This window comes from Micropterus salmoides, unplaced genomic scaffold (genome assembly GCF_014851395.1).
Source record: "Micropterus salmoides isolate LMB-PRFRI ecotype aquatic unplaced genomic scaffold, ASM1485139v1 Ms_hic_scaffold_14, whole genome shotgun sequence".
NCBI lineage: Eukaryota > Metazoa > Chordata > Actinopteri > Centrarchiformes > Centrarchidae > Micropterus > Micropterus salmoides.
Window position 1 is genome coordinate 1,499,061 of NW_024040485.1, and position 21,482 is coordinate 1,520,542.

Sequence of the window (21,482 nt, forward strand, 5' to 3'; positions counted from 1 at the left end):
AGAGATAAATCATGTCAGAACCTTTTCCACCTTTAATGTGAACAATTCAATTGAAAAGCAAATTGAAATCTTTGAGGGGGAAAAATGAAAAATAAAAACCCTCAAATAACCTGGTTGAATAAGTGTGCACACCCTTACACTAATACTTTGTTGAAGCATCTTTTGATTTTATTACAGCAGCCAGTCTTTTTGGGTAGGAGTCTATTAGCATGGCACATCTTGACGTGGCAATATTTGCCCACTCTTCTTTGCAAAAGCGCTCCAAATCTGTCAGATTGCGAGGACATCGCCTGTGCACAGCCCTCTTCAGATCACCCCACAGATGTTCAGTTGGATTCAGGTCTGAGCTCTGGCCGGGCCATTCCAAAACATTAATCTTCTTCTGGTGAAGCCATGCTTCTGTGGATTTGGATTTGTGCTTTGGGTCGTTGTCGTGCTGAAAGGTGAAGTTCCTCTTCATCTTTCTAACCGACGCCTGAAGGTTTTGTGCCAAAATTGCCTGGTATTTGGAACTGTGCATAATTCCCCCCACCATGACTAAGGCCCCGGTTCCAGCTGAAGAAAAAAGCATGATGCTGCCACCACCACGCTTCACTGTGGGTATGGTGTTCCTTGGGTGAAGTGCAGTGTTGTTTTTACGCAAAGCTTTTGGAATTACCTTGGTTTCATCAGACCATAACACATTTTCGCATATGCTTTTGGGGGACTTGATGTTTGTTTTTGCACACTTCAGCCGTGCTTGGATGTTTTTCTTTTGTAAGAAAAGGCTTCTGTCTTGCCACCGTACCCCATAGCCCATTCATATGTAGAATACGGGAGATAGTTGTCACATGTACCACACAGCCAGTACTTGCCAGAAATTCCTGCAGTTCCTTTAATGTTGCTGTAGGCCTCTTGGAAGCCTCCCTGACCAGTTTTCTTTTCATCAATTTTGGAGGGACGTCCAGTTCTTGGTAAAGTCACAGTTGTGCCATATTTTCTCCACTTGATGATGACTGTCTCCACTGTGTTCCATGGTATATCTAATGCTTTGGAAATTATTTTGTATCTGTCTCCTGACTTATGTCTTTCAACAACGAGATGTCTCTGATGCTTTGAAAGCTCTCTGCGTACCGTGGCTTTTGCTCGGAGATGAAACTAAGAAAATATCAGGAAAATCCTACTAGAACAGCTGAGCTTTATTTGTGATTAATCAGAGTCACTTTAAATGATGGCAGGTGTGTAATGACTTCTAGTTAACCTGAGTTTGAATGTGATTGGTTAATTCTGAACACAGCCACATCCCCAGTTATAAGAGGGCGTGCACACAGGTTATTGTAAGGTTTTTATTTTATTTTTATTTTTTATTTTTCCCCCCTCAAAGATTTCAATTTGTTTTTCAATTGAATTGTTCACATTATAGGTCACATTAAAAGGTGGAAAAAGTTTAGACATAATTTATCTTTGTCTCATTATTTTACATCATAAGAACCTGGCATTTTAACAGGGTTTGTAGACTTTTTCTATCCACTGTATGCTTAATGGTACCTCCTTTGCATCTGTTGTAATCTTTGATTATGATGGGCTGTCTCTTCATTTCGTTGCTTATGAAATGACTGCAGTGTTTCGTGCTTAGGGGCAGAACATTCTTGCCTTGTCAGGGGATGTAAGAGATCAGTGTGTTGGTCTTTGTTAAAACAAAAGGTGGGAGGAGAAGACTGCTCTCGCTCTTGCCTGGTGCAAATAAGGGGGAAGCTCGGGCTTGTTTCTGCAAATTTGCCAACCAGGGCCAGTTTCCTCCTGAGCAGCTCCTTTGCGAAGGAGGTGAAAAAATTGTCGCTCCCTCTTCCCCTGGTTGACTTCATTGCCTGCTGCTTTGCCTGTATACACCTGCAGTCTCCAGGCGTAGGACGTTTTAACATCACAGGTTGCTCAAATCTTTATTCCATATTTTGCAGGCTTTTTTGGCATGTACTGCCTGAAGCTGCACCTGCCTCTGAAAGGGACAAGCTGTTCATCCACACAGATGTCCCTGTCTGGGCTGAACAGCATCGTCAGAGCGTTGCGTCCATATCACATCACAGACTTTGCGGAAGGCAGCAAGCTTGTTATCACAGCGTCACGGTCGTGATAGCTTAGTCGTCGAACCCCAGTGTTCGGCTGATGTGGTGAAACCTCTTCTGGGACATCATAGCTTGGAAAATGCCCTGTCCTTATTTCTCAATCCAAAGGCTAAGGATTGTTGTGTTGTATAAAGTACTCAATTATAATACTTAACTAAGTAAAGTAAAAGTAAATAAAGTAAAAAAGTACTTAAAAGTACTAAGTATCAAAAGTAAAAGGTACCACACATTCAAATCTATTTATCTTACAAAGAGCAACCTATCTTTGTAAATTCACTGAAGACAGGTCTGAATACGGCATCATAAGTTACAGTGAATCACAATAGGGAAAACTGAGTCGCAAGAGAAAAAGTGGATATTTCATACTGTGCAGAAGATTAGCCTGCATTATTGCTCTGCTTATGTGGTGAAATGTTTTAGATTTGTGAGCCACGTAAACTATTTGCCATTGCTGAACAGTCACAAGACTAGGGGCCAATCTGTTAAGACTGGGTCATTTGGTGGAGCAGGAGGGTCTGAGCTGCTTGTATCTGATGCTGGCTGTACATCTCTGGCTGTGCTCGTAGGGCGTACTCACACTAGGCTCGGTTGCCTTGTACCGTGCCTGAGCATGATTGTGCCCCCTCCCCACTCCCCCACTGGCCTGCGCTAACATTGCGCCGAACAATCCGAGCCGGAGCATGTTTACGTCATCACTCAGTCTGTGTTTCAATACACTGATTTGTTTGTCGGGGCCCGCCACAGTCATACATCAACACCGATCGCCACATATTGATGTGTGATTTTTTTTTACCAGGCCTATTTAAAATTGTAGTTGATTGCAGAGTGCTGCGCATATATTCGCACAGCACCTCGTCTCCCTCTCTCTCTCTCTCATGAACACCGCTGCACAAATCTGTTCAACACAACTGTCAATGTCAGAGACCCACCTTAAAAAAAGTTATTAGCAAGCATGTAAGGAGCCTAGCTAATAAGGAGAGCTATGTTAACGTTAGATCACAGCCCACCTCTCTTCAGGTGGGCCAGGGCACGATCACACTGGTGAAACGAACCGGATCATGCTCGGGCACGGTACGGATTGCATTGTGTGAGTACACCCATAATGACTGAGGCTGCCTGTATTTCACCTGGGTCTGTGGGACTTGCTAAAGATGTCTGGACTGGTATCAGCTCCATCAGGCCCATTCAAACTGGCTCCCCCAGATTTCCTTAAATACATTTTCAAATGAAAAATACTATGTATACTGTGACTTCACTGAATATGTGATGCTTATTATTTACTGACAGACGTGCATCCATATCACCCAGCCTGCCCCTCTAATCAACATTTTGATCAATCCACGTCTTTCCGTCTTGCATTAGTCCAGAGGTTTAACTAATCCTTGATTGAGAAACAGATAATTACTGTCTTGTTTTTAAATGATGTGCGCCGGAGTGCCATCACATCCATGTGTTGTATGGACCTATGACACAGATGTTCCTCGCTGGAATGTGCAAGTTTCATTTCATGCACGTGCATATGGGTGCATTTTCACGCACGTAAATAGTTGTTTTTCACTCAAACATTGGTCCAACACAGTCTGGCAAACAATCAAGACACAGACAGCCCAAGAGATGCACTGCTTGGCTGGGTTAGCAGGACAGACGTATTCACTGCAGCTGCACATTAACCTTACATGACTGTAATCTGCCGACATCAGACTTTGAGAGGAGAGAACAAGTTTACCTGACTGCTGTGCTACAGAGACGTTTAATAGAGGGGACGCTCCACTTAATCACATCCTCAATACATAACTATGAGAAAACAACAGTGGAGCTGCTTAATAGTGTGAATGTGATCAGGGCCTTCCTGCAAAAAAGAGGCTTCCTCTCAGTGAAGCTCCCCTGAATAAATAAAGGTAAAAAAAAAAAGCCAATTGTCTGCTTTTAACAGCCAAAGCAGGAAACATATTTCAGCCAATCCTGTGGTTCCACTGACATATGGGTCTGTTTTACTTCGTTACTACTACCATGCATGCGCTCTCTGGCTCTCCCCCATTCATTCAGTTAGTCTGAAATAGCTGCCCGGAGGCATTGCTAAGATGCCTGCCGTGTAGCATGACTTGTCTATAAGGACTTTGTATACCATCATTGACTTTTTCTCTTATTGTGCCCAGAAAAAGTGGCTGTGGCTCAGGAGGTAGAGCAGGTTGCTCGTTAATTGGTAGATCAGTGGTTCAATCCCCGGTATCCTTGGGCAAGATACTGAACCCCAAATTGCCCCTGGTGGCTGTTCCGCCAGTGTATGAATGTGTGTGAATGGCGTACGCCATTGTCACATCAGCTGGGCAGAGTTGATTAGCACCAAGTCGACATTTCCATATATTTATTTTCACTGCTGCTCCACTCTGGAGCGCTGCATGCTTTTCTTTTTCCTTTTTTGGGGAGTAACGATGTCTCGTTTGGAATGTATCGGGGTAGAAAGTTGTTATGTTCTTTTTTCGTATTGTTTTGCAGACCTCTGTTGGAACTTTTGTGTTCGACAAAGTGAAAAAAAAAAAGTTTACATTTAAAACAGATTTATTCCCTCTCTCTTTCAGTGGTGTGAGCAAACACACTCTGGCTTTGTAGCCTCTGTAGAGGGCGGCATTCAGTCACACACGAAGGGCAGCCTCACAAATACCTGCTGTTGATATCAAATTATATCCAACTTCTCTAAAAACATCCTTCTCATCTTATCCCATGAAGGGCTGCTATTTCCTAAGAGAAACATATCAATTAATTTCCTGTTGACTTGGTTTATTCAGCAGTTGTAAATATTGACACAGCTTATTGTATTAGAGGATATATGTACACGTTTCCACTGGTGCACGGGTACTGTGTCACTATGACAGGCTGCTCTTCAGATGGGATATTCTTTCCCCAAGGTCAGTGGGCAACGCAATCACTGGCTGACAAATTGGGAATCTCTCTCAAAGTGATCCATCTGGCTCGGCTATCCCCATGATTTACTCTGCCCCAGTTTCTATAGTAGGCACTGTTCCAATAACACGGTAGCAAAGCAGGATTAGCTCATTGTTTACCCTTCACACACACACACACACACACACACACACACACACCAAAGCATATGAGAAAATGCATTAGGTAACTCAGCAATTACAGTCAGCTAGGAGTTACAGAGGATACTACAACACACTACAGAACTACATACAGTACAACAAAACAGGAATACAACAAAGATAGGACTGTGTGCTTTAGGACTATTTACACATCTGCCACATTCCATGTGCACATATACCTACTAGAGCCTAACCGATTATCGTTTATTGGCCGATATGAGCTAATTGCAGATAAATCGTATCAGGGTTTATAACAGCCGATTTATGACATTTCAAAATGAAACACTCGTTCTTCACTCATATCATGAATGCTGCATAGTTTGCCCACCAGAGGGTGCTCTACAACTCCCCTGTTGATAACACTATGGCCCAAAAAAACAATCAGCTGATCAGAGTCTACCTGAGCATGCAAAAACAGGAACGGATAGTGGCTGTATTATCAGTGAGTTGGTCATTCGTCACGTGAAATACATGACTTAAATAATAATAAAAATAGGCCTCATCACTTCTCCACTCCTGAAGACATTCATCACCATACTTGATAAACCCTCCCGTTTTTCATTGCCATCTCTTGGCTTCCTGCTGGGTCACAGCAGTGTGTTTAATGTTACAGTAGGTGAGCGGTGGAGGTTACGCTGCTGACAGACATGATTGTAGATTTATTTCTGAAATAGTTTGGCAGTTCTAGTGAACAATCCTATCAATTCTCCCTAGTTCATCACTTCTAAATATTTTCTAACATCACTTACAGCAGTTAGAGCTGCCCATTGCTATCTCAGTCATGACAGGTTACTTTACATTTTTGGCAGGGGATAAAATGAAAAATAAGGAAAATAAGTAAATGTGCTTTATAATAACTTATCAAACAGTCAAAAACTTTAGATTTAGAAGATAAAAGTGTCTAAAAAATGGAATCTGTGCGAATTAGTCCGCCAGTCATAAGCCATTACCATTTATTGTCACCATTACATTCACATCTAGAAGGCACAAGAAAGTTTTTGAAGGAGGGAAGGAAGGGTTATTAAGTTATTATAAAGTACATTTACTGATTTAACACTTTTATCCCCCCCTGAAAATAAGGTTAGCTTAATTTCAAAAAAGATACTTGCTCCAAATACTGAGGTTTGATTTGAAGTTAAAGCACTTAATTTATTGATTTAATACGAATTAATTTTTTACTGGGAGAGACTGACCTGAAATTGACGTGACAATATCAGCTGATTCCTGACTCCTCATTCTTGTGTTTTGATTTGGCCTTGCCACCTCCTCCATCCTTATGTTTCCCCTGTTTCCCCTCACTGCTGTCTCTGTCAGTTTTTGACATGTCCTGTCCTGTCATGTCTGTGTGTGGTGGGCGTGTTGCGCTGTCTCTGGCTCCTGGGTGATTACCACTAGGGTTGGTCCGATAGACGATGCCATCGTCAATCGGCGATGGCTGACAGATGGTCGATGGTTGAGCAGGCATCATGATTGTAAACCCCCCCCCCCCCTCACAAAAGAATATTAAATATGCTTTGCACCTTCCTCGGAATTCTCTTCTTCCCACACTCAGTCACACAGACACACAAGAGGCCTACACCTCAGTTAAACACACCTCTCTCTGCCTCCTCTTTGCCCGACTACTCCACTTTCTCCATCAGCAGTACGTTTTATAAAGTCGCCTAAAAGACACAGAACTCGTCTTTTTCCGCATTTTTCCACCCACGATCCGTTATCACAGCAGCAGCTGACCCGCTTGTGGGCTTGTTAATGAAGCAGCCTATCAACCAACCGAAACCAACATCTGCCCCCTGTGTTCACTGCTGCTTTACCTGTTTTGTGCTTGTAAAATTTCCACCACAAACGTTATAGGCTACCAAGTTTTTAACAGAGTAAAGTCTGTGCGAGTGAACAGGTGAACATAAGACGACTGCTATCCTCCCCGCGCACGCTCCCATTGCCATCTTCTATCAATCTTCAATGTAGACAACCCACCTGTGGCTCATCCGGTAATCAACCCCTGTAGTGAAGTATTCCGGCTCTTCTTCCACTCCTTGCCAGTTCAGTTTACCTTCCATGGTACAAATGCTCCGGCCTACTCATAGAACCTAGTTTTGTTGTGAGTTTTTGCAATCAACATTTAACATTCTGTCTCTGCCTGCTCTAGTTACCACCTGCGTTTTGCAATGCTGCCTGCTTGCCAGTCTGACTGCCCAGAAACGTGTTCCGAGGACGCAACTGTCTATCCCATGCAGAGCCTGGAATCCCCTGCTCGCTCCCTATTCATCAGTTCGTCACTGTGCACATTCTTTGTGAATAATGGAATTAACGTTAGTTTTGCTGCTGTTTAACTGTGGTAATCATAAAATAATGAGTTTGTCTGCAGCTCAGCAGCTTGCTGGTCAACATGTTTATGGACCTGCCATCAGTTAAAAAAAAACACAGCGATGAAAAACAATCCAGGATAGCCAGTTTACTAGTAACAGATTAATGACTTATTTGATCAGACACCAAAACACTGCACAGTGATTTATAATACTATAAGACTTTTATAAGAGATTTTACAACTCTGGAAAGTTAGCACGGAAACATTGTTGACCAGGAATATGTGCTTCCATAGTATACCTTCCCTGATGATGTTACATTGCAGTATGTCAAAAGTCGAGCCAGATTGAACTGCTCTCCTTTCACACCTGAGACCCTGTAACACTAATGAGTCACATGACACCGGGGAGAGAAAATGGCTAATTGGGCCCAATTTGGACATTTTCACTTATGGGTGTACTCACTTTTGTTGCCAGCAGTTTAGACATTAATGGCTGTGTGATGTGTTATTTTGAGGGAACAGCAAATTTACACAGTTATACAAGCTGTACACTCACTACTTTACAGTGTAGCAAAGTGTCATTTCTTTAGTGTCACATAACAATATATATAATCAAATATTTACTAAAATGTGAGGGGTGGACTCACTTTTGTGAGATACTGTATAGCTATTGTAAGTCGCTTTGGATAAAAGCGTCAGCTAAATGGCTCTAGAAATAGAGCGGGTTGCCCGTTGATCGAAAGATCGGTGGTTGTCCCAAAGACTAGAAAGGCGCTCTACAAGTACAGAGCATTTGGGTCAATGACGTGACGCCTACATTTTCTGTCCAACTGGATTTTTTTCATTTAAAAAAAAAAAAGGTTGAAAGCTAAAAAACATAGCATATAAATACAGGACCTCTCCCATATATGTACTCACTTTAACTTTATAAAAACAATAGTTTTTTGTAATTTTTCTGCAAATTGAAGTGTCAAAATGTCATGCGGTGCAACAGTCTGGCCATGACTGCTGTTTTGAAAACTTCTTTGAAATTACTTTAAATCTATTCAAAATTGTGTTTTGCCCTATTTGCCATGATTTCCAAAGTGTTTTGTAGTCCTCTACAAAATCGCAAAGCATAATAATAAGCAATAATACACCAGCAAACTTTGTCTGATGATGTCCATTTTATGAAATAATGTGGTGCGACCATCAACAAACGACCACTTTGGGACTTTTATGTTAAAATCCGTTAGAAGACAAAGTTGAATAATATACCAATTTGCCAAGGACCCATTGAAACAGCAAGTAGGTTTGTAACTCCCTCTCAAATCTGGAAAAATTAAAAATTGTAACAGCTGGTATATAGTTGCCACTTTTGGATATCATGTGGTATGACCTAAGAAAAATAAATATAAAGTTATTCCTACCAATATTTGTCCATCCATCCGTCCATCCATCCTCAACTACTTATCCTGCGTACAGTGTTGCAGGGGCTGGAGCCAGCTGGGATAGCTGACCGGTTTGTTTGTTGTTTTGATTATAAATTTTATGGAGTCCTTTTGTAGGAAGCCTTGACACACTTTTTCTGATATTTCAGAAACAGATTATTTTTAGTCTTTGTACAATATCATGAGAAAAATGCATATATCACTATTAGCAATATTTAATTATTTATAACTATTTTATCAATTGCTACTGCCAAGTAAAGAAAAACTCCTCGCCACGGACAGCATGTTCATTCTGACCCTACAGCAAGAGTTGCTAAAAAACAGCAAAAAATGTTGTATCTTAAAGAAAATTTAACATGAAAACTAAATGAAGCAACATGTTGGTCTTGTGTGTGTTTCCATTTACTAGGAGGAAATGCACTTTTTTTGTGAAGATGTTGGTATAGCAGCCGGACCTCACCAGAGAAACTGTCGTTTAGGTCGATTTATTATGCCATTTATTATGACCCATGTTTACATATTTAGCAACCTCTATTGACCGTGTTGGCTGTCAAACTCAGGACTTCCACACAGGAGAACCATGTTCGATTCCCCTGTAAAATCAAGTAAATGTAGAGTTATTTTCAGTTTTAAGCTAACTTCAGCCCTAACAAAATGTAGCAAAGCATTTATTTCAACAGAAATGGTGGTGCCTTGAACATCCTCTTGCGTACTCCAGCGCACTGGACTTCACTGTCTTTTAAACATGGCTGCTGATTGGGTAACACCTCTGACACACCCAATAAAGTGAAATGTTTGTGTTCATGAAAATTCTGTTAAATTTTAATAACATCTGATTAAAATATTTTAATAATATATTTTTGGTATAGAATTTTTGCTTATTGATCTCTTTAAATATATATTTTTAATGATATGCGTTCTTCATGTCATTTGGAGCGACCATTAATAGCAACACAACATTTTCATTCATTTTCATTTCAATCATTGTGTACAAAACTTCAAAAGAAAAGCAAATACATTGTATCTAAAACCTTTATATTACTTAAAAGTAATAACTGTTACGCATGTTAAGGAAATTAATTAATTAAAAAAAAATTAGGAGAGTTGAGGGAGGTGGCTACAGAGGAACAGAGAGGCAACAGCCAGGAACTGTCTTTAGTACAGCAATACAACAAAGACAGTCAGAGTTCACTATATGATGGAAATGGACTTTTGAGACAATTCAAGAACAGTGGGAACTACATTTTAACATGCCTCCGACAGTTCTCTCTCTAAATGTTTAACTTGCAGGCAAGATCACTCAATCATGACTGGACCAAAACACAGGGTTCCCCTTCGAGGGAACTCGAACTGCGTCGGTTACGACACTATGGGAACGCCTCTAGGCGAAGCAGGTCTGAACGTGAATGAAATCACTCCAATCCTATTGGCTTGTTGCTAGAACGGTAAGGTGTGACGGAATAACCGGAGGAGTATAAAGCACACCTGTACACACTCATCATTAGCTTTTTTTTATTCAGCAGGCGCTCTGTATGTTGTTTGAAGAAAGCTCCAGTCCTACAAGCAGTGTGTCTTACCTGAAGAAGAAGTCTACCAGCATGTCTGGCAACCAGATGTACAGAAGGTGTGTTTTTCTTGCCCTCGGTACATCACGGATGGAGATTCTCATGAGATGTGTGTCTCATGTTTGGGGATAGAGCACGCCCGGGCAGCTCTCGAGGGGGCTGCCTGCGCCCGTTGCGAAGCCCTTTCCGTGCGGGTACTGAGGTACAGCATGGCTCTCTTTTCCGAGGATGGCCGGATGTGTTCTCCCCGTGGTGTGAGCCCTGCGGCCGCTGAGGCGGCCCGGCGGCTTCACTCATGGGGTTCACAGCGTGATCTGTCGGAGGATTTCGGGACGGCTGAGGCTTTTTCCCCGACCTTCATCCGCTGGCTCCGACGCTTCCTTTCCTCGTTCGGGAGCCCGTTCTCGGCTTCTCCCGCTCGCGGTTTGGATCCGGAGACGCTGCAGCAATCCGACTCCGAGGAGGCGGACGTACTCAGCGCAGTGGACGATGACTTCCGGGTGTCGGGGCGGCGTCATCTAGCGACGCCCGACTATGACGTGCTGCTGGAGGTGGTGACTAGAGCTGTGGCTAAGCTCAACATCAACTGGCCACAGGAGGAGCAGACCCCACAGGCTAGTGGTAGCTTGATGAAAGGTTTCTTAAGCACCACACGCCACCTCCACGCCGGTCTCTGCCATTCTTTCCTGATTTACATGATGAACTGAGTAAATCATGGGGCAGACCCTTCTCTACATGGCTTTCCACACCCCGATCACTGAGCTACAGTAATGTGATGGGCCGTCTGAGAGACGCGATCTGAGGACCGTCATCCAGTCCCGACGGAGCTCAGGGAAGACCGGGGTAGGGGAGTCTTTCTCCCCTCCCGCACATTCACCAAGTGTATGGATGCAGCACTGGCCCCGCTGAGGCTTCGGGGCATCCTGATTTCAACTTCATCGACGACTGGCTCATCCTAGCCCAGTCTCGAGAGTTGGCGGTTCGGCATCGAGATGTCGTTCTGGCTCGTCTGCGGCGTTTAGGGCTGAGGCTCAACGCAAAGAAGAGCGTGCTGGCGCCCACCCAACGGACTACGTTCCTAGGGGTTGTATGGGATTCGACAACGATGCGGGCACAATTGTCTCCGGCACGTGTCGACACCATATTGGCTGCCGTGAGAGGGGTGAAGTTAGGCCACGCCATCACTATGAAACACTTTCAACGAGTGTTGGGTCTCCTGGCGGTTGCGTCCAGCGTAATACCATCTGGACTGCTGCACATGAGACCCCTGCAGTGGTGGCTAAGGAACAAGGGTTTTTCCCCGAGGGGAAATCCTCTCCATCTGATTTGGGTTACGCGCAAGTGTCTTCGTTCCCTATCAGTTTGGAAGGAAACTTGGTTCCTGTCCCAGGGGCCCGTGCTGGGAGGGTCTTGTCGCCGGCTGGTTATTTCGACAGACGCCTCCCTCACGGGCTGGGGCGCGGTCATGGACGGCCGCTTTGCAAGGGGATCCTGGCAGGTGCATCAATCCGAGTGGCATATCAACTGTCTCGAGATGTTGGCGGTGTTCCAGGCTCTAAGGAGTTTCCTGCCCGATCTCCAAGGCCACCACGTCCTGGTTCGTTCCGACAACACAGCGGTGGTGGCCTATCTGAATCACCAGGGCGGTCTGCGCTCGCGCCCTCTGGACAGACTGGCGCGTCAGATCCTCCTGTGGTCCCAGCAGAGGTTACTGTCGCTCAGGGCGATGTATCTCCCGGGGACGCAGAATCAGGGAGCAGACCTGCTGTCGAGGCAGGGGCTGAGGCCCGGGGAATGGAGACTTCACCCCGAAGTGGTGGAGCTCTTGTGCGAAGAGTTCGGCCCCATAGACGTGGATCTGTTTGAGTCTCAAGAGAGTACGCGCTGCCTGCTATGGTTTTCTCTCGTTCCTCCTGCCCCGTTGGGTCTGGACGCCATGGTACATTCGTGGCCAAGGCTACGTCTGTACGCTTTCCCCCCAGTTGCTCTGCTCCCGGGGGTTCTGGAGCGGGTCCGCCAGGACAATGTCGGCCTACTGCTTGTAGCCCCGTTCTGGCCAACCCGGGTGTGGTTCTCGGACATCATGTCGCTCCTGGACGGCCCGCCGTGGCGGGTCCCTCTGAGGAGAGACCTGCTGTCCCAGGCGCAGGGCCGGGTTCTTCACCCTTGCCCGCCATATGGCGACTGTGGGTCTGGCCCCTGAGGGGGCACAGTACCTAGAGGCGGGTCTGACAGCCGGAGCAGTCGAGACCCTCCTGAGCTCCAGGGCCCCGTCCACACGGAGGATGTACGGCCTGAAGTGGAGTGTTTTCTCCACTTGGTGTAGGGAGCGGTCGGTGGACCCTGTTACCTGCCCGGTGGTTCAGGTACTTGAGTTCCTCCAGGACCGGTTCTCTGCTGGTCTTTCCCCTTCCACCCTCAAGGTGTACGTGGCAGCTATTTCGTCTTTCCACACACCCCTCTGAGGGAGGGGTCCTTGGGGAAACTTCCCTTGGTTGTACGTTTCCTCCGTGGTGCCCGGAGGATGAGACCTGCGATTCGGTCCAAGGTTCCCCCTTGGGATCTGGCGGTGGTTCTTGGGGCGTTGGCTGAGGCCCCCTTCGAACCCCTAGAGTTAGCTGAGGCTAAGCACTTGACCCTCAAGATGGCCTTTCTCCTTGCTATCACCTCTCTGAGGAGGGTGGGGGATCTCCAAGCGCTTTCGGTTTCCCCGCAAAGCCTGGAGTTTGCCCCGGGGAATATTAGGGCTATCCTGCACCCTCGTCCAGGATACATCCCTAAAGTGCCTTCTTGTGCGGCAGGGTCCACGGTGCTGCAGGCATTTCATCCTCCACCTCATGTGACGGCGGAGGACGGGAGGCTTCATCTGCTCTGCCCGGTCAGAGCACTGAGTATTTACACTCTGAGGTCCTCCCGTTGGAGGAAGGCTGACCAGCTGCTAGTGTGTTTTGGGTCCCCCAGGGCTGGGCTCCCTGCATCCAAACATACGATTAGCAACTGGATTGTTCAGACTATTTCCCTGGCCTATCAGGTGCGCGGTTTGCCTTCACCTGTGGCTGTGAGGGCTCATTCTACCAGAGGCAAGGCGGCCTCTCGAGCCCTCCTTTCCGGGGCCTCTTGCAGGATGTTGTTTAGCGGCTGGCTGGGCCACTCCGCACACATTCATTCGGTTTTACAGTCTTGACCTTCCTTCGTCACCGGGCACTCGTGCGCTCTCCTCTTAGTCGTGCCACTTTATTGCACACAGGGGCAGGCGGGGTTTTCGGCACGGTTTAGTGGGTATCTCGTTCCCATAGTGTCGTAACCAACGCAGTTCGAGTTCCCTCGAAGGGGAACATCTCGGGTTACGTATGTAACCCTGGTTCCCCGAGAAGGGGAACGAGAGACTGCGTCGGCCCGCCGCACCTCTCTCCCCGCCTGAAGCGCCTGCTTCATAGTTTAAGCTAATGATGAGTGTGTACAGGTGTGCTTTATACTCCTCCGGTTATTCCGTCACACCTTACCGTTCTAGCAACAAGCCAATAGGATTGGAGTGATTTCATTCACGTTCAGACCTGCTTCGCCTAGAGGCGTTCCCATAGTGTCGTAACGTTTTAAGACCTCAACAAATACTGTATATATTTTTAAAAAGATGCGCGTTTGATCTCTTTATGAACAACGCAATGCCACATTTGGCAGTTTTATTTTCACCACATGTGACTTTGCATATTCCAAATCAGGGGAACATAGAGGCTGTTTACACCTGGCATTAAAATGTATTTTGGGTGATCAGATTGTGATCGGGTAGCACTTGACCACATGAAAGTACAGGTGTAAATGCACCCGAGACGTATTGAGGACAGATTGTGATCCAATCAGCCAAAACAACTTCTGGAGGTGGTCAGGGACACCATGACCACATGGATGCAAATGCCTTGATAACCACAAAAACAGCAACTACTTCGGCGGAAATATGTATCGGCCGCAGTCTTCTGTAAATAAAATCCAAAAGTTTGACAGCGCAGACAGGAGCCTATACAGTGTGTCCATTCAGTGTTGTGCATAAACGTACTCAAACAGTGCCAATTATTGATCATGCTCAGGTTTTTGGTGAACTGATCGTGTCATCATCATGACACAATCTTCCTCAATAACAAATGTCCAATAAATATTTGATTTCATTCATTTGAATCACAAACGAATTAGCACTTTCTTTTCTATTAGGATATTTATTGTGTTGAGGAGAAGGGAATGAAAAAAGATTTTACTTTATTTTTCTCATGCATATTTGTTGTTTTGACTGTTCTACCTCAGCTTTGTGAAGTGATCCACTGTTTGATACCAGGCTGCTGTTTGGCATCAAGTGTTTGTCATGTTCTGACCATAAAGAAAAGTTTAAAAGCACAATTAACCATCTTTGTTCAGGAGCAAAGAATCTGCCTTTAAACTTATAATAATAAAAATAATGATTAAATAAAGATTTTATTATTTTTTCCATATCGCCCAGCCCTGTTGTGTTAAACACAATATAAACTACTAAAAGAAAAGAAAAGAGTAACTTACACATTATAAAGAAAGGTAGCAAGAAGTAAGTAAGTTTCACTTTCGCCACATACGCCTATGGCGGGTGGATAGTGTCAGAGCGAGGATTACCAGGAGAAGGAGAAGGAGCAGTCTACCCTGCCGTCGCCGCCAGACCGTGTGGATTTTTGAATGGGAGTGATTGGGACTGCAGACGGGAGACCGGCAGCGACTTGGCGGCGAGTGCATGGAATCAACGTCTTCCGGCGGCGACGTCACGGCGGCGTATGTTCGAATTCCTGTATAAATATACGCCTACTAAATACATCTGAACTAGGTACGTCGCCTTACAACCGTGTGATACACACGTCGTCACTAAGTACGTCGCCTTATAACCGTGTGATACACACGTCGTCACTAGGTACGTCGCCACCAATACACCACTGTCAGTGTAACTCCTATTTTAACTTTATTGAGTAAATTCAAGTCATGCTTTGTACAGCCTGTGTTAAATGCTTTTATTCTTGTGGTGACTGGGAACTCTGGAGTAGCCTACAGTTCATAGCCTGTGTTGTGCTTTATTGTTTGGATTCACTGTCCTATAAAATTCCACTGAAGAAGATGATGCTTTCACCTCCCCACAATGTGAAAATGGTTGTATTAGGCCTACAGTTACTTATAAAATTAATCATTGAAGTATTAGAGCTGTTTCATGCTTATTCAGTTTCTATTATTATTTGTTATAGGCATTTGCCTGTGGTTATTTTATTGGCAATGTATTTTAAATGTATATTTCTGCATAATGATTTGGATTATTTTGATCATGCTAATGCATTACTAATCAATGTAATCCTAAAGGAGTTATAAGATAATATGTTACCTTATATCTGCACTTTTTGTTTTTTTAGCAATTACATTGTTGTTGAAGTACAAAACACCAAATTAAAAATCTTAAGATCCTCAGTGAAGTTCTTCATTTTCCATCGGGATGCTACGCTAAGAGAAACCAGCATACTATTATACAATGATTCAAACGTAATTTCCCACTCTGCATAGCTTATTGTTAATGCTCATATAAATATAAAGCTCCCATGATTCTATACCAAGAACACCATTTAATGTTCAACTGTAGACAAACGTAAATGTAAGTGTTATCTGTTACAGTTAGGCCGACTGGTAAAATATGTAATTAAATCACAATTTCTTATGAAAATGCTTAAGATGCCATCTGAATATTTTCTTTAAAAAGCTTGGCTATATGTTGAATAATATTCATTTTGTTGCTTTGCGTGCATTTCATGTGCACATTGTCTTCCTTTGCCATTTCCAGCCACAGTTGTTTAGTAAAGTTTGTTGCTGTTCTGATGCTTTTGATTGGTTCTCATGTTTGAATTTGCAGCGCCACCGTGACTCAATTAAACTGCCTCTCAAGCTGTGTTTTTAAAATGGTTAACTGTTGAAAAACAAAACATTTATGGCAGCATCAAATATGAGGAAAACATTGATGTAAATAAAACATGTAGCTTGGTGTTGGTCTATTTTTTATATTATAAATGACAGTTGGGTACACAAAGTAAATGATAAAAGCACAATTTTAATCTACAGAATAGACCCAAAAGTAAACATCATGCCAGTTAAAAAAAATTAAAGATGGGAGGCTAGAACTTCAAGTTGTCCCTGATATCTATAATACAACAATATAGCATAATTTCATGGCCTATAGGCTACTCAATTAAATTACAAATATTACCAGTTATATTTTTGAAGTTAGAGCTATAGTCTATTAATGAATAAATGTAAAAACACACTCAATGTAATATTTAATTAATTTTCAAGTTTCTGCTGTAAACTTCTCAGCTGACATAACTTACAAAATTAAGTTGATTAATATCTTTGATAAATATTATATCCATTAGATTACCCTCCTTTTAAATTTCTGTGTAAAATTTAATTTTACAGCAACACTTTTAATGACAAAAAGGCTGGAGCATGTAGGCCTGTAGTCCTTGTATTGAAAATAATCTCTGGTTCCACACTCCAGTCCAGTTGGTGGCGCTAATGCACTTCTCGGCTAGTTTGCCAACCACCAATAAAAAAAAGAGAAAAGAAGAACAAGTTTGAGGGGAAAAAAACAAGCCTGACGGCGACGGGCTTATCAACAACGTTGTTCACTGGCGACGGAGTAGCCTATCCACACACGTAGCTGTCACACGACGGTCTCCTTTGGTAGGTTATCCGTGGCACAATCCACCCGCCATACTCAGACCAGCTGGACAGGATGAACAGCACAGTGGCCAGTATGCTGCAACCCTGCAGCACATGAGCCACACGTCTCCATCCTCTGCCTCTGCTGATGTGAAAGGAAAGGCTAAGAAGGTAATATATTTCGGATTGCAAATTCTCATGTTAGAATTGTAAAGTCTGTACTTGATATAGGTCTTACAGATTTAGGCCTAAATAGAGAGGTACAACCATTAGATGTGTATTTTAATTAATCTACAACATCTTCAGAGTTTTAACTTTCACACATTTCTAAATGTTCCCTTATCTTATTCCTTCATCTGATCTCTCCGATTCTTTTTCAGAACTTCCTACTCTTGACTGAAATACTGCTCGTGCTGCCAATCTCTTTGGCTCAGTGTGAGAGGAGATTTTCGGCACAGAATTGTATCAAGAATACCATCTCCATGCAGCAACCTCCCTGTCTCCACTGCTGAAGTCCTCTAAGAGGGCCAGGAGGCAAAATAAGAAAGAGTGCCCAGCAGACAGGGTTGGGAGGATTACTTAAAAAATGTAATCAGTAATGTAATCCAAGTACCACAAAATAAAAGTAATGTAAACTAATTACTTTAATTACTTTTGGATTACTTCAATGCCAAATAGGCAAATGGAGACAAGAAGAGAATCAATGATGTGTTTTCTGCTCAGTGTATTTTTAGAGAAACATAGAATAATCTCCGATTCCCAAAATGACAAATGTTTTGTAGGTATTCTTGATGATATTTAAGAGTTTCTCATTTGGAAAAGCATTTTAAAATGTTGATGACTCATTCTGCACTTGTATTAATTTGGCGTCCCATGAAAAGATTTCTCAATATAATGCTGCTGAAGCAGTGTTTCTGGGACCAGGCCCCACTGATAACTTTACAAAAACAACTTCACAGATTTTGGTGAAACTGGATCATATTTGATGGAGAAATATTAGAAATATGGGGAAAATATTTTCTAGTTTTCTCTCTGATGTCCCCCTGCTGCTGTGCCTCAACTCTGTGATTCACAGAGTTTACTGATAGACAGATAGCTTTACTTGTTGCTGAAGTTAGTTAACAGCTAACTAGCTGCTGTTTAGCTCAGTTAGCTGTGCAACCACTGGTCAAATTACCTTCCTCTGCCCGTATTGCGAGCTCGGAGCACCTGGGGAGTGTTAAGCAAGGATTATTGCCTATACCCTGTTGGAGCGATGCCCTAAACCAAACAGGAAGTCAGCCATTTTGAATTTTATGGCAATTTTTGGATGATTTACACACTCCGTACTTTAACTAGCTCCTCCTAGGGATTTAGTCAGAGATTTTTGCTGTGCAGTCAAAACCCATTGACGATTAAAAGTTGTAGAAACGGTGAATTTTTGTGGAGTGGCGTCCAAAATCAATGATTCGTCATAAAACAGGAAGTTGTTATAACTTCAGTCGACATGCTCACATCTGCACCAAATTTGGGATGCATTATAATACTCACACCCTAAACACATCCACATGCCAATATTCCATCAAAGTCATAGCACCACCTGCTGGCAACAGGAAATGACACGTTTTACGCTGTAATCTACTACTCCTAGCAGGTTGGACATACCAAGTTCAAAACTGTCCCAGGAAACCCTGGGAACGAATCATGGATTTTTGACAGTACGCCACGGGCAAACTGGTCGACTGGTAATAAATACTGGTTTAAAGAGTCAATGGGTTTAGACTGCACAGGGAAAATTTGAAGTCGAAATACTAATAATCCCTTCACTTTTAACAGGTACCTCACATTTCGTGCTCGACCCTAATAATCCCTTCAGTTTCAATAGGGACCTTGCACGGTTCGTGCTCGGGCCCCAATAATAATAATTCCTAATGCAATTAAATGTCTGTCAATTGAGTCAAAAGCAACTTGCCTTTTCAGGAATAAATGTTCGATTTACTCTAATTTTTTCATTAGAACTACTACTACTACTACTACCACCACCTGTGTGAGTCTTTCTTGCCTGTTTTTAGGGGGTGTGTCCTTGTTTTCTGTATAGGGTGGCCCTGTGAAGTTTAATTATTAATTATTATCCATTATTATAACTTTGACTTAAATGAGCACCACACAAAAATGATTCGTATCATATCATCTAAGTAATTCATCACTTTGTATGGTGATGCATTTATGGATAGTTTGGACTACTGCAATGGAGTCCTTAATGGGGGTCCCCAGCAAATCCCTGGACAGGCTCCAATATGTCCAAAACTCTGCTGCCAGCGTCCTCTCTCGCACCAAGACTGGCAGCACATCACCCCAACCCTCATCCACCTTCACTGGCTCCCAATCAAGTCCCAAATCAACTACAAAATCCTCCTTCTCACGTATAAATCCCTCCATGCCCTTGCCTCACAGTACCAAAGCCTTAAGTATTGCAGCCCCGACCCCCTGGAATGCCCTCACCGCAGAAATCCACAACGCTTCATCCCTGGACAAGTTTAAAAATCTCCAACACCTTCTGTTCACCACATTCTGGAAACTTATATATATATATATATATATATATATATATATATATATATATATATATATACACACACACACACACACACACACACACACATACATATATATATACACATATATACACACACACACATACACACACACATATATTGTTTTGCCACATAGGGAATTCTGTAAAGTGTCTTTGGGTTAAGTTATTATTAAAAACAGAATAAACTCTGACCACATTGTTAACATTACAAGTTGGTTTTCTTGAATTAGGAACATGCTGGGATCTGTTCGTCCTCTCATCCTCAGCCACAGGCGACAACTGAGGCTAGCTCCTCTGAGCTCACAACTTACTGAGGCGGAAGGTACAGAGTGCACATCCCCACCACACTGCACTTCTGACATCACATGCGCCTATTAGATTTCATCGGGCTAGGCTAATTGTCTGCATCTTTCCTCCATAGCAACCCTCCATCAAGCTGTGCTAGTGCCGTCCGCATATGCACATTCAACCCGACAGCATCAAGGAGGTATAACAGTGTGTGTTGGGGACCCCGTTATGGTGTCTTGAGTGTCTTGGTACAAATGTCATAAGTCCGACTATTTACGAGATTACTTTCAAAGCTATTGCCCCAAACCCTGTATCATGGGTGATTCCTCAATACCTCCGTCAAGAAAACATGTCGCCATACATTAGACCACTGCACACTCGTTCATAATGCTTTGGCTGGCGTTGCTTCTTGTCGATAATATTGTCTTCCATAAAAATAGCTGGGCCGTAGCGAGCTGTCACAGCGTCAATCAATCCAGAAACTTTAACTTGTAGCCTACCTAAATGAAAGGGGCATTTTACAAAAATGTAAAAAGGGGACAGCAGCGTGAATTTCCCCACGCACGAGAATTCCACATATAATGGCTGCTGGTGAAGCTTACATTAACGCCAATGCAGCTGAGAGCGAAATGAACGTAAGTGATGTAACATTACAAAACGCACGGTTTCATCAACGGCGTTACTTCTTACCGGTGTGAGTCATTCGTCAACAGGCAGCGGTAGAACTGAGAAGCTGTTGAATTCTGAGCCCGTCACGCGCTCGAACCTGAATCCACGGTTCGAAGCCTAGCCTGCCTCCAGCAGCTCTTCACACCATCGCTGAACGGAGACGCCGGCTCGTACATCCAAAAGCACGTCCGTTTCTGGAAGCAAGGCGGTCACAACACAGTCACTGCTGGAATGTGTGCGCGCGTGTGCGTGAATATGGGGGCTTCAAGTGCGCAAGCCTGCGGTAAGTAAACTGCGACAAGTTAACCACAGCTAGCCAGAACGACACCGGAAAACAGGTAATTTCGCTCTAAGAAATAAAAGCACACTTTCCTTGTGTGACATGCATGCAAAAACTGGAAACAATATGAAATTGAATGATTGACAAAGAAATAGAAACGGTAAATTAACTTAAATTATCTGTGTGATGAAATTCAGAATGCAAATATCAGATCACAAAGTAACAAAATAAGTGATGTGCAGTATGAGCAAACGTGGACTGCCAAGATTATGTTGGGGTTTTTTTTGCTACAGCAGTACAGGAGGCACCTGACGCCTCTTATTATATATAATTGAGTTATATTGTCCTTTAGCTGCATTTGCAAATAAATCAAAATCACCATTAACCACACAGTGACTCTGAATTAATTATCTGTTCTCTGTGTGTAGCATGAAGAGACTACAAATTTTCTTTTTGTTATAC

The 21,482-nt window shown here is 43.4% G+C and overlaps 1 protein-coding gene across 1 annotated transcript in view; it reads right to left on the minus strand.

The window, feature by feature from the left end:
- Positions 1-21,262, minus strand: part of LOC119902939 (disks large-associated protein 1-like) — a 219,384-nt gene extending 198,122 nt beyond the window's left edge. Inside the window, exon 1 of the mRNA XM_038719344.1 lies at positions 20,762-21,262. Within this exon, the coding sequence (XP_038575272.1) occupies positions 20,762-20,774 (13 nt within the window). The 5' untranslated portion in view covers positions 20,775-21,262. The remainder of the gene's footprint in view (positions 1-20,761) is intronic.
- Between the last annotated feature and the right edge of the window lie 220 nt (positions 21,263-21,482).